Source organism: Charadrius vociferus, unplaced genomic scaffold (genome assembly GCF_000708025.1).
Source record: "Charadrius vociferus isolate BGI_N301 unplaced genomic scaffold, ASM70802v2 scaffold72, whole genome shotgun sequence".
NCBI classification, from domain to species: Eukaryota; Metazoa; Chordata; class Aves; order Charadriiformes; family Charadriidae; genus Charadrius; species Charadrius vociferus.
In genome coordinates, this window is record NW_009647830.1 from 3,131,775 (window position 1) to 3,143,872 (window position 12,098).

Consider the following 12,098-nt stretch of genomic DNA (forward strand, 5'->3'; position numbering starts at 1 on the left):
GATGTGAGCCATCAGAGGTGGCTTGGTTACCTGAAGAAGTTACTCTTTTATTTAATGTGGCTTTTGTTTAACCTAGTTTCATAGAGGTGACTGCAGGTTCTTGCCTACTTTGAATTTTTTGTTTTTGCACCATCAGTTACTTGTCAGTACTTTTTACTTGTCAATAGCTGATTACAACTTTTTAACTTCATAAAACTTGTGTATTGAGTGTAGCATGTGAAATGCAAATTCAGTTGTTTCTAGCTGTTGCTGTTTCCTGTTGTTAAAGCTGTGTTTCTTGGTACAGCGATTCAGTAAATACCTGAAAGAGGTGAGAAAAAAGGAATGCTAATATACACAGATTTTTTTTTTCAGTTTGATCTTTTATTGTATCAGCATGCATAGAAGCATTGAAAAAGTAGGGAAATCTGGTGATCATTATGATCAATACTAATATGTAAAGTTTAAAATACTTGACTACTGAGAAGCTGTTGGTTTACATTTGTTGGTGGAAAATGATAGTTTGCATCTGCAACAAGCACATTGTGATCCTGAAGCAGTAACACAACCTGGCTGTCACCCTTCATTCCATTTTTGGCATTCCTATGAGTCAGCATTATAAGAAGAATATAATCTGTTACCAATGTCATCTCATGTGGCAGACAGAAAACGTTGCTGACTTGGGCTAATTTAGACTGTTGTTTGACTTTCTGTTGCTTCTGCATACTACTGTGAAAAGTTCAAATACATGTTGTTGGAAGCAATGCTGAAGAAGCTCCTGGGTTCCAGTTTTTTGCCAGTGCATTGTCCTCAAACATGGAGACAGGGCATGTTGCAAGGGCAGTGTTTGGTCACTTGGTTGACAAAAGCATTAGTACCTTGCTTTTAATTTTGCCTATAACTTTCTTCACTAACCTGTTTTCCACTAATACACCCTCCCTGCTGGTGAAAATTTTAGTAACTCAGGTCATTTTCCTCTCTGTTCTCCTTGCCCTTCCCTCCTTTCTGTCCTCCATGCAATGAGAGTTGGTCTTGTTCTTCAGTCACAGTTGTCCACTCCTGCAGTTTCCAAAGTTGTCTGATGTCCTGTTGTGGGAAAGGATCCTCACCACTTGCCTACAGCTTTATATATCACCTTCCTCTTAAACAGCCCTCTATGCAGCCCTCAAACTAGGGATCGCACCATAAGATAACTGGTGAAAATGACGGTGAAATACTTTCCCCTGCCCCACAAGCATTGATGAAGCCTTACTTTAAAAGACAAAAGCTTATTCAGCTGCAGAAACAACCACCAAAATGTTGGCAACTATCTCTGTCCATATGTAGCCAACTCAACCAAACAAATGCCTTATGGAAGTCACGTGTATTGCTGTGTTCCCAAACAGGAACATTGTTCCCCAACTTTCATGTATACTCTGGTGTCACTAACAAAAGCTGTGTGGCTTCTTCTGTTTTGTTTTCTTTTTCCTAAAGGAATGATACATTTCTAAACTGTTTCCAGCATTTCCTGACTGTTTCTGTTGGACGTTTGGGACATCTAAACAGTGAGTCAGTTAGGCTTAGTTTCAAACTTCCCTTACCGGTTTGTCCTCAGGCATTCAGAAAACCGCCTGCAGTGTTTAGAATGTAGGGGCTGTTAATATCTATTGTCTTATCTACAACCAGGCTAAATCTAAGACAATTTTTAAACAGTTCTTTTGGGTAGTCTTCATAACTTTCGACCCTGATGTTTTCTGAACAGACTTTTCGTAGCAGGATCGCCTAGAGTTTAAATTGGCATACTAGTTGTGCAGAAGTGTGGGATTTTTTTGTCTGTCTTTGAAAATACCTAATTTTTTATGGGTCTTTTTTTTTCCTACTTGTCTCTTATTGTAGATGAAATTGATTGCATCTTCTGTTTTTATGGATGGCCTTGGAATGTTGCAGACTGGTTTTGCACAGAACATCATGTCAATGTTTGAATGCTGATGTTTTATACTCTTTGGCTGCTCTTTCAGTTGCTTTTCCAATTGGGTTGCAACGGCTGTTTTCACCTCAGCGGTACTCACCTGCTTTGCACAGAAAGAAAAACCATTGGCTGAGATACATTAGTACACGAATTTAGTGCAACATTTGAACAACACTAAGAGAATGAAGAATTAGAGATGCTGCTTTGGTTTGACTCAGCCATGTGATGCGACTTTTCTTTAAGATATAGAGAACCACTGGATTAGAATTTCTAATTCATGACAAAATTGTAGTCTTGTGGGTTGTGACAGAATTGTAGTCTTACTCATCAATAGTAATAAAAACAGAAGAGAACTGAACTAGAAATTATGTTGGTTCTATTCTTCTCAGGAAGAATCCAGCTTATTTTCTGGGAAGACGTCAAGTCTGCAGTCTGGTATAAAATAAACTGTAGCAAGACACCTTTTTTCTTTTTGTCCAGAAAGTTAAATACTTGTAAAATTGAAATGGATTGCAGGTCTTAATTATATAAAACATGACCTTTTTACCCACTTTTCTAATGATTAAATAGATACGTTATCTGAGGAAGCCACTGTCGGTTTACTATTTGTGTAAACACAGAGCTTTTTATGGTGGAAGGCATGTAAAAAATGTCAACTGTATTTTCCTTTAAACAATGTATTAAGTGACCTAATGTATTTGTTCTTTAATTTAAAATATCTTATGACTTTTTTTTTTTTATCAGTATGTAAGACTTTTGAGATAAATTATGAATTGTGGTCTTGCCTTTGCTGTCTAGGCAGACAGTTTAATCTGCCTCGGAGAACTTCTTGAGGATTCAGTTAATTGATTCGATATGTATTCGGGAAATAAAATGTAGAAATTACTTGATGCATCTTTCAGCTCTGAAACATAAGTACGTTTCTGTCCTCTGGCCCTAAGTATATACACTTCCTAACCTTCTGTCCTGTAAAATGTTTCTGCCTTTAAATCACACTGTAACTGGAGAATATCTGAGGTTTTTGCTTAGACTTGCTATTTAAATGCAGGTGAAGATGTGTATCTTGTATCAGAGAAGGTTGTGGAGGTTCATCTGCAGTGGGAAAACACAAACGGTGAATTTGGAATTTTTCCAAATATTCATGACACACAAAAACTAAAATCAACTCCAGAAAAGTGTTTATGTCTCTGAGCACGTGAACATGCTATACAGCTCTTGAACTTACTTGACAGTTTTTAAACACGCTTGACTTTATTCACAGCATACAGCTTATCATACCAGTACAGTTTTGAAAGAATTGTTAATGTAAGTCTGGATTCTGAGACATGGGCAAATGTAGGTCATGGCTGGAAGGTGTTACAGCTTTGGGCTTGAATCACAGCTATTGCATTTTGTTCATGCAGCTGACTGGAAACAGGCTGTAGGCTTGAGTGCTGGCCCAGTATTTCTAGAAGGTCAAAGATGAAGCCCAGAAGCTCAAATTCATTTAACCTTAAAGTCTGGTCATGAGAATGCAAAGCGTATTAAAGTGCATGCTGGATTGGACTAAGCTGTCTTATAGCATGTGTATGGGAGAGTAGTCACTCATCTTTTCCTTAAGGTGAAAGTATTAATTATACTGAAATTCTGTGGGTTTTGGCTTTTTGGTTTTGGTGTCGTGTCCTCCCCCCTTCCCCCCCCCCTTTTTTTTTTTTTCACCACAGTACTTAAATATTTTCCAAGAAGAGTGTTTGTGGAATAAAATTGACTTCTCAGTGGAAAACAGCAAAGTTCCTTGGTTCTTTAAGCTTGACTCATGACATAATTGCTGGGATAAAAATTGAAGATCATGCATAAGCTCTGTTTGTATTAGCAAATAGAACTCTGTGCATGCTATGTGTGCTGTATGGCGCTCTACCACATACAGCTGTAGATCAGCAGCCATCATAGCAGCCTAAATGGGGCCACTTGTTCAGTTCTATGCAGTATTGAAATGGGATTAGAGAATAGACTAGGCAGTCATCAGGTATTTCAAGAAAATGCTAAGGAAGCTGGGTTGCTATAGCTGTGGCTTTCAACCTTAAATAGAGTACCTTTTTTCTTGGATTCCAACTAGATGAACAAATCTGAATTCCATCCTGTAAAAACTGTTTTGCCCATGGGACTGTCCTTCAAGAAGCGTTATCGTTCTGCCAAATAACTCAAGTTTTAATTTGTGAAAAAGGAGCTTCGAATAGAGTAAGCTGTGCTTTCACTCATTAATTACTTAAGACAACATTTCATATTAGCTTTACAAAGACCATTTCATTAAAGCTCTGGGGAGAAAAAAGAGCAGTTGGCAGATGAAGACAGATTTAATGCCTGTATACGTAGGTGCATCAGGCTCCAGTTATTGATGATGGAGCCCAGGGAGCTGTTATGCTGACCCTACATATGGTATACACATTTGTTAGGTCAGCTGACTAGTTCCTTCCTCTATTAACTGTGTTGAATAGCTCTTAATGGGTAGTGATTGGGGACTAGACACCTATGTGTAAATGTTTCGTTATTTTTTTAAACCTCAAGCGGGAGCCTTCAGCCTGTTGAGGGAATATCTTTTGAAGATCTTCAGTTTTCTTTGCTAGTGAGCGAGGAAAATACTGCTTTTCAAACTGTCTTGTTACGCTACACAACTTTATTAGATCAGGTTTGTGCAGAATGGTGAGGAAAAAAAACATTACAAGTAAGACAATACTCTAAGAAGGCTGAAATTTTCAGCAATACATTTTTATACCACAGCCCTACTCTCTCCCAGGCCTACAGAGAAATACAAGGAGAAGCCAGAGAAACAGAATCCATTCAGTCCTCTACATTATTTTTTCTGTTACGTAAACTATTTCTGAACAAGTTTTAAAATAGTTAGGAGGGCTCTGTGGTAGCCTGCAGTCATCCTGGTTGTGTGCCATGTGCCTGTGGGTCCGTGCCTCTGGTCTCCCTGGGCAGTGTGTTTCGATGTAGGAGGCCAAAGTTCTTCCAGCAGTTAATAGCCCTGTAAATTATATTGGTACAATAAAAATAAATATGGTAGTTCTTGTGGTGAGACTTTCCTTCCCTTGTCGATTTTAGCATCTTGGCATACTTCCCAAAGAATACTGTATTAATGATTTGTAAGAATATCAATGTTTCCCGATAAGAATCATTTGCCTCATATGCTTTTTGGGAGAGAGAGCACTGAGAAGCTTAACTTTGTCAGGCCTGAAAGTAAATCTTAACTATTAGAGGGGAAAAATAGCTATAAGCTTCCTTCTGCAGGCTTATCCGCAAGTCTGTCTTGAGAAAGGCAAGTGAAGAAGCCTCTGGTGCTTCCACGGGGTCCAACATCTTTGATGAAATTTGGCATTATAACTCAAGCTGAGGCAAGACACTTTCCTACAGAACTTCTACGTAGCAGTTTCTCTTCTGCTTGGAGTGAAACCGGTGTGTTTTGAAGTCTTTGCCCTGAGGAAGACCTGTCCCACTGTGAGCAGCGTGGTGCTCGTGAGCAGCGTGGTGCTTGGCATGGCTCACAGCTGTCCACCTGACAGAGAAACGTTTCCCTTAGGATCAGAAAATGGGGATTTAACGCTTAGCAGCTCTCTAATTCTCATTGCAATGCCTTCACTGCTGGGCCAGGACCTGTTTTCAGCTGTAAATTGTGTGCTGACTCCTAGTGGCTTGTTTGTGCCTCTATATGGGGTTTTGGTTTAGATTCTTTTCTGTTTTACTGTTCTTGCTCTTTCTTGCTTCAGCAATTCTGTGGTGATCTTAAAAACTCTTTTCTGATAAAAACTTGTGCATATGATGGTTGTGGTTTTCTTTTTGTTTTCCATTAGCTGACAGGCATCTGCAAACAGCTTTGGATTCAATAAATTGTCATTTCCTAGTGAAAAGATTCTCCATGTATAAAACCAAAACCCAATTAATCATCATTTAACTTCTTTTAGGCTCTTTTGTCCCTGCGTAAAGTGAAAGATAAAGCCCAATTAGAAACATCAGTTAGGGAGTTATGACTGACGGTGCAGCACTGCAGGGGCTATAAGTGATTTCTTTGCTTTTTATTAAATGAAGAATGTGAAATGCCTTTCACTTTTCCATGGCTGTGCTTTATGCATAGTAATTCCTAAATGTCTTTTAAAATGAAACCTACCCAGTCTCTCTTGGCAAATACGGCCTTTTGAAAAGTATTTTTTATGGTGGCTTCCTTTCTCAAATATGAGAACATTGCTCTCATACTTGCTCCTTCTGTAAAGGAGACTGTTAGTTAAGGCAGGCTTACTGGAAAGGACACCTCAGCTCCTCCAAGTTGTGGTGCCTGGTGTTACATCTCATGGTTGTAACTGCGCAATCTCCTCTTTATCCAGGGCAGGCGTGGTCCCGATATAGGAATATCTTGTACTTGATATAAATTCCTGCAAACTAACAAAAATGCTTACAAGATTTAAGCATCTCAGACCATCACATTTCTTCCCCTCTTCCTTCTTCTCCCACATTTGTCTTTAGATTAGCAAAGTACACTTTTGCATATCTTTTCAAAATTCATCTCAAGATGATGCTCTGAGAGAGATATTTTTATGGCTGTATTTTAAAATTTTTATTTAAAAAGAGATAAAGCAAGAGACCCACCAACCCAAGTCCCTGAACAAGATTGTCACCTGGGTTGCGAGCCCAGGAAACCTTTACACTTCTGCCTGTTACTGCCTGGTGCCCAGGAAGATCCTGATGATTCTGATTTTCTTACTATAAAGAGAACTGAATTAATGCTGCTGACATCAGAGTCAACATCTGAGTATTATCAGCCTGTGACAGGCAGCTGAGTCCTGGGTTTGTGCAGTTTAAGGCTCTGATGTGGGAGCGGTGGTGCCTGCAGCTGTAGGAGGTGGCGTTCCTGCCCACCCCAGCCCTGCACAGGACCGATGACATTTGCCCTGACGAGGATGCCCCGTGGCAGAAGGGTGACTTCTTACTCTTGTTAGACCTCATGCATCAGACCTCGAGGGAACGCTGTGTTACAGTAAGGGTGCGTGTGAGAGCCACAACCCAGCGCTGCCTCCAACAGTGGTAGGTCCTCTAAAAGCGAGGCCAGCCGTGGTCACGGCAGAGCTGGTGGAGAGGCTGGGGCTGGTGGGTGATGCGCGTTTTAACCCCCCTGAGACAAGGGGATTTCTACCATAAAGGGGAGGTTTTGTCCATGCTTCCCCCTACTGCCGGTGACAGCATGCTTGCCTCTTCAGAGCTCCCTGCAGGCTCTCAGCCGCAGCACGTTCCCTTGGCTTGGCAGCTCTACTCTGCCTCTGGCTCCTCGTCCTTGCAGCCACTGCCTTCAGATCTGCCTGCCTGCCTGCGAAATCTTGGGCTGGCTTTGTCTAATAAGTGAGGCGAATGATTGATTGCTGTCCCCCTGGGCTAATTGCACATGTAATCTATTCTTTCCTCTTCTCCAGCACTCCTATTTGCACAGAATAAAACCCAAGCAAAGAAACAGACTTTGCTGTTTAAATGGAAAGAAATAAAGGGCAAAAAGAAGGAGAGGCCAGAGCAATTTGCTACATTCGGTCTTTCCAGATGCACTTACTGATGCTAGGAGGAACATTTGCTTTTCTCTGTGAACAACAGACCTTCCCGTCACTGGGAACCGAAACTAAACATTGAGAAGTGCTTTGGTGGTATTTTATCCCAAAAGGATGCTGTTGCAGCATCACTGTATGAGACTGACTGCTTTCACCTACTACAAAAAATAAATCCCTTGCTTTTTGACCTCTCATGTAATTCATTGCCATTGCTATTTGCCAGGATTGTCCCTCTGGTTCTTTTGCTCAGAGAGACTGTCGCTGCTGTCATATCATTATATGCTAATTGTATCAGGTAAACATTACTGAGAACATAGTAGTTTAACCAATTTTCTGTACCCGTTTTGGCACATATACATCCATATGAGTTAACTTGGTTTCGTCTGGAGTGAAACTGTGCTGATCAATTCTGGAAATAAATAAATGGTCATAAAGGGTAAATGCCTGTTATCTGCTTAGGAAGGAGTATACTATTTTGTTTGATCTAGTTGTGCCAAAATTAGTCTTCCATATGACATGTGGTGGGTTTGATAAGCAACTGTATTTAGTTATTTACTTCTGAAACACTGAATAAGTAATAGCAGTTATGAAGCCCCTGTTCAGTGCTCTGAAGCTCCAGCCACGCTTGTGTAGCTGAATGTGACGATTCTCCTGGGTTAAAGCCATGTAAGTGTTTGGTTGTTGAATTTGTAGTGACTAGTGAAACAAAGTACTATGACTGTCAAGTTAGAAAATGAATGCTGTTGTGGTTATCAACATACACATTCAGTATGTTCATTTTGTGTGAACACTTAAAGTTTTGTGGCTTGTCTCGTAACATCCAGAGGCAAAATTAAGAGAAAAAAAGGGTATCAAAACTCTTCATGTGTCCTTCAGAAATCGTATGGGAGCATATGTTACATCGTGTGATAATCCTGTAGGGGTACTCTCATCTTGGATACTACAGTGTGTGACAATTTGTACTAGCATACGGGACTTAAGGGTGACATATAAATATGCGAAAGAGTATTTGAAAACAATTTAAGAAATAGAGGCCCTCATCTCACTTGCACGAGATTCTCTTTGCACAGCTTGGAATTACAGGGAGCCTTTAACTTGAGACTAAATTGTTTCCTCTCACTCTGGAATGCCTCTGTTTTGCCATCAAGGTGCATATGGGCTGTAGCCTAAATGGGAATTGAGTTTGGAGTGGGCATGATAACCAAATGAGTGAAGAACCAATATAAAGTTCAGCCGTTAAAAGCAGGTATAATATGTTGCTAGATAAAATGAGATGGATGGTACTTCTGATAAGTGGCAGTTTGGACACTCCACAAATGTTTAGAGGTACATGATATTTACTGTTTTCATTTGTCTGTGTGCTAATGGGTAAAATGGGGGCATAAATATTCATTCTGATAAGCTTGCAGTAAAAATATTGAAATTAAAATGGATGATTTTTGATTCTTTAGGCTGTAGAGATGTGATTTTCTTGAGGTAGTGTTTCTCTGAATTGCATTTGCTAATTAATTATATGCAACGTAAAAAGTGGTTCTTAATCTCCTGGCCCATACTAAAATCAATAGCCTAAATATGGTGGTAGTAGGTGTATGAATAGAGAGGATTTTTGTATCTCCTTTCTTTAAGACCAAAGTCCAAACCCTACCTCCTCTTTGGAAGAAGAATCTGATTTTATGAAAAGTTGTATGGAAAATACTTTTCGGGGAAGGGAAGAGATTGCAGAGCAGTCCTTCTGAAGTGACTTCTTATTTTTCTACATAAAAGTTTTGTTGCTAGTATGTAATTCTGTTTGGAAAAAAAACACGACTGAATAATGGAATAAGATTTTTTTGTAGGCATTTTCTAAGTTTTTAATTGCCAAAACTGTTATCAGAGCATGAAATAATTAGTATGGATCTTAACAATTGTATCTGCTACCTTTTAGATGCACAAACAAAATTTAGAATTCTGTGGAAAAAGAAGATGAAAAAAAAAAATTTACTTCTCACCTCTTTTTATTTTTTTCCTTTTTGTATTAGGGCTTTATTTGTCCTCTGTGTATGAAGTCTCATGGATCAGCTGAGGAGCTATTCAAGCACTATGAAGCAGTTCATAATTCTGGCAATGATTCAACTCATGGAGGGGAAGGTCATCTGTCACCGGAAAGGTGCAACAGTACTCATTTGTGCATGTGCTTTTGTGTCAGTGTTGAGCTGCTTCTAATTACACTGAAGGCTGTATTAATTTGAACACTTAATTATGTAGTCAAGTATTTAAATGTTCATGCCCCATTTCCAACTACAATTGAAAAGCAGCTTGAAACTTACATTGGCTGATATTGATCTGACAATAAATGAAAATCAGATACACATGTTTATACTGTTAATTAAATCACCTGTTTCTCATGCAGCTGATGATGCAATATTACAGACTGGAATGATTTTTAGAAGCGTGGCAAAAAAGATACAGGTTCCTTCTAATTTCCGACGTAGAGATGAAATTCATCTTTTGAGGGTGGGGGGAGGACAACCCTGAAGATAGAGAAGAAACCTGATTTTGTCCCTGGGTGGTTAGGGTACTTACTGGGTAATTATAACATCAGCATTTGCCTAAATAAGTTCCCATATTACCTAGTTATTTGCAAATCTGAGAAGTGTCTGTCTGTGCCACTAATTCTCCTGCTGTGTTCCAGAAACTCCACGCTGATCTTCAGAATTTTTCTCTAATTTATTTTATTTAACCGTTTGGTCAAACCTGTATTGTTAAATGTATTCCTAGGAAACATCCCAAGTTGTTCTATATTTGAGAGTAGCGGTATGTAGCAGGAACTGATAAGGTGAAACTTTCTCTAGAAAAGTTTAACTGAGTAGTCTGCCTGGATTGGAGTAATCCCTTGTGTTGGTGCAGGGAGCTTTTTCTTAGGGGTAAAATTTACATAGGTTTCCTTTTGCTTCCTGCTAGTTCTTTTTCTGTTCAGCGTTTATTTTGGACTGTTATAAATAACAGTCCTTCTGCTGCTCTTGTCAGAGCCCCCCAAACTCTCTTGCTTTGTACACGGCGGTGTCAGAGTGAGCAGCTGCCTGTGGCCTCAGTCAGCAGACAGAGGTAACACACCGCAGGACCCAGCGCGTGGTCACCTGCTGATGGGACTGGCTTCGGCCACTGCTGAGAAGTAAATGGTTCAAAAGTATTGTCACTAGTAGAACTGTGACCCAAAATCACAAATAATTACATTGAAAGAAATACATGTATTTATGTAATAACTCAAGAGAGGGTGTTCTTTGGTGAGAAAAAAGCGTGGAAGGTAGCATATTTCAGTTGTTATCTGAATGAAGGTCCGTATCACTCCAGTATTGTGCAGAGCTGCAAGCCAGTAAGAGCCAGCATTAGCGGAGGCCATGTCTTTGTGCATGGACAGACCCTTCCTTGTGGACAGCTGCCTTCTTTCCCTGCTGCTGCAACAAAAGAGATCAAACTTAGGCCTTTATAGTGGAGAAAGTGGTAGGGTACTGGTGGAAGTTATATTGGGTTTCCTGTGTGCACATTTATTCAAATACGAGTATGTCTTCTCTGTGCAAATTAAGCCTTTTCGGAGTGATATAACTTAAGAGCTGAAATGGTACTCTTAGTAGAATAATAGCATTCGCATGGGGGAATTACTGGTCATAACTATATTGTTTATAGTTCATGAAAGATTTATTTTTATGCCTGCAAGTTTCCAATGTCAACCAGATGTTGGCTGGTGAAATTTATTTATTTTTTTCCTGGCTCTTGACAGTTTAAGGACAAGTGGTTTTGTTTTCTCTCATATAATTGAAAAAGTGGACAAGGTCAGGGAGTTTGGATGGAGTGAAGGGAGTCTGGTGAGAGCTGTTGTGTAACACATGAGCTATTTCTTTCTATTAGTGTGGCATTCTTCAATGTTTCTCAGTTGCATGCTTGCTTGACTAAACTCTCATTCAACATAAGTGTGTTTTTCCAAGACTTGGAATACCACGTTAAAGAAATATTGCAGCCTGCAGCAGGGAGCCACTCTGTAAGTGGTCTAGGAGTGAAGCTGGCGTATAATTCATAAGATGAAGATTGGGAGGTGAAGTTCCTTATTTAATCTATAGAGAAAGCTGGGTACTATGAATTGTATTGTGTCCTCTTCCCCCCACCCTCCCAATCAACTACCATAATTACGTGCCAAGAGTAAATGGTGTAACTCTCCCCAGTGTGATTTATCAGGGCCATTGGTACTCAGCGCTGGGATGGAGGCATTGGCACTACAGGTGGGGAATGGAGTGGAGCGTAAGGAACAGGTAGTAAGGATTTGCCAGATAGTGAGGCTGAGGAAATGTGCTGAGAGGAAGAAGAGATTGTAACAGCTCAAACAGAAAGGGAGATTTGGTGAGGATTTGGATGCCAGTAAGAAAAACAAAGTTACAGTGTCTAGGGTGATCCCTTACACACTTCCCCCCGCCTTCGTTTTCCACTGATCAGTTAAACTGAATTTACATTTTGTCTTAAAACTGTCAAACAAAACTGTTGGGAACATCGAGGCAGCTACTGTAGAAGGTCCTTACATTACAAACTCTCCTCCTTCTTCTCCCCTTCTCTTTCCCCTCTACTACAAACTATTTTTA

At 39.9% G+C, this 12,098-nt stretch overlaps 1 protein-coding gene across 1 annotated transcript in view; it reads left to right on the forward strand.

Moving 5' to 3' along the window:
• The window catches only part of EEA1 (early endosome antigen 1), a 72,545-nt gene that overhangs the window by 14,182 nt on the left and 46,265 nt on the right, over positions 1 to 12,098 (forward strand). Inside the window, exon 4 of the mRNA XM_009882654.1 lies at positions 9,510 to 9,637. Within this exon, the coding sequence (XP_009880956.1) occupies positions 9,510 to 9,637 (128 nt within the window). The remainder of the gene's footprint in view (positions 1 to 9,509; positions 9,638 to 12,098) is intronic.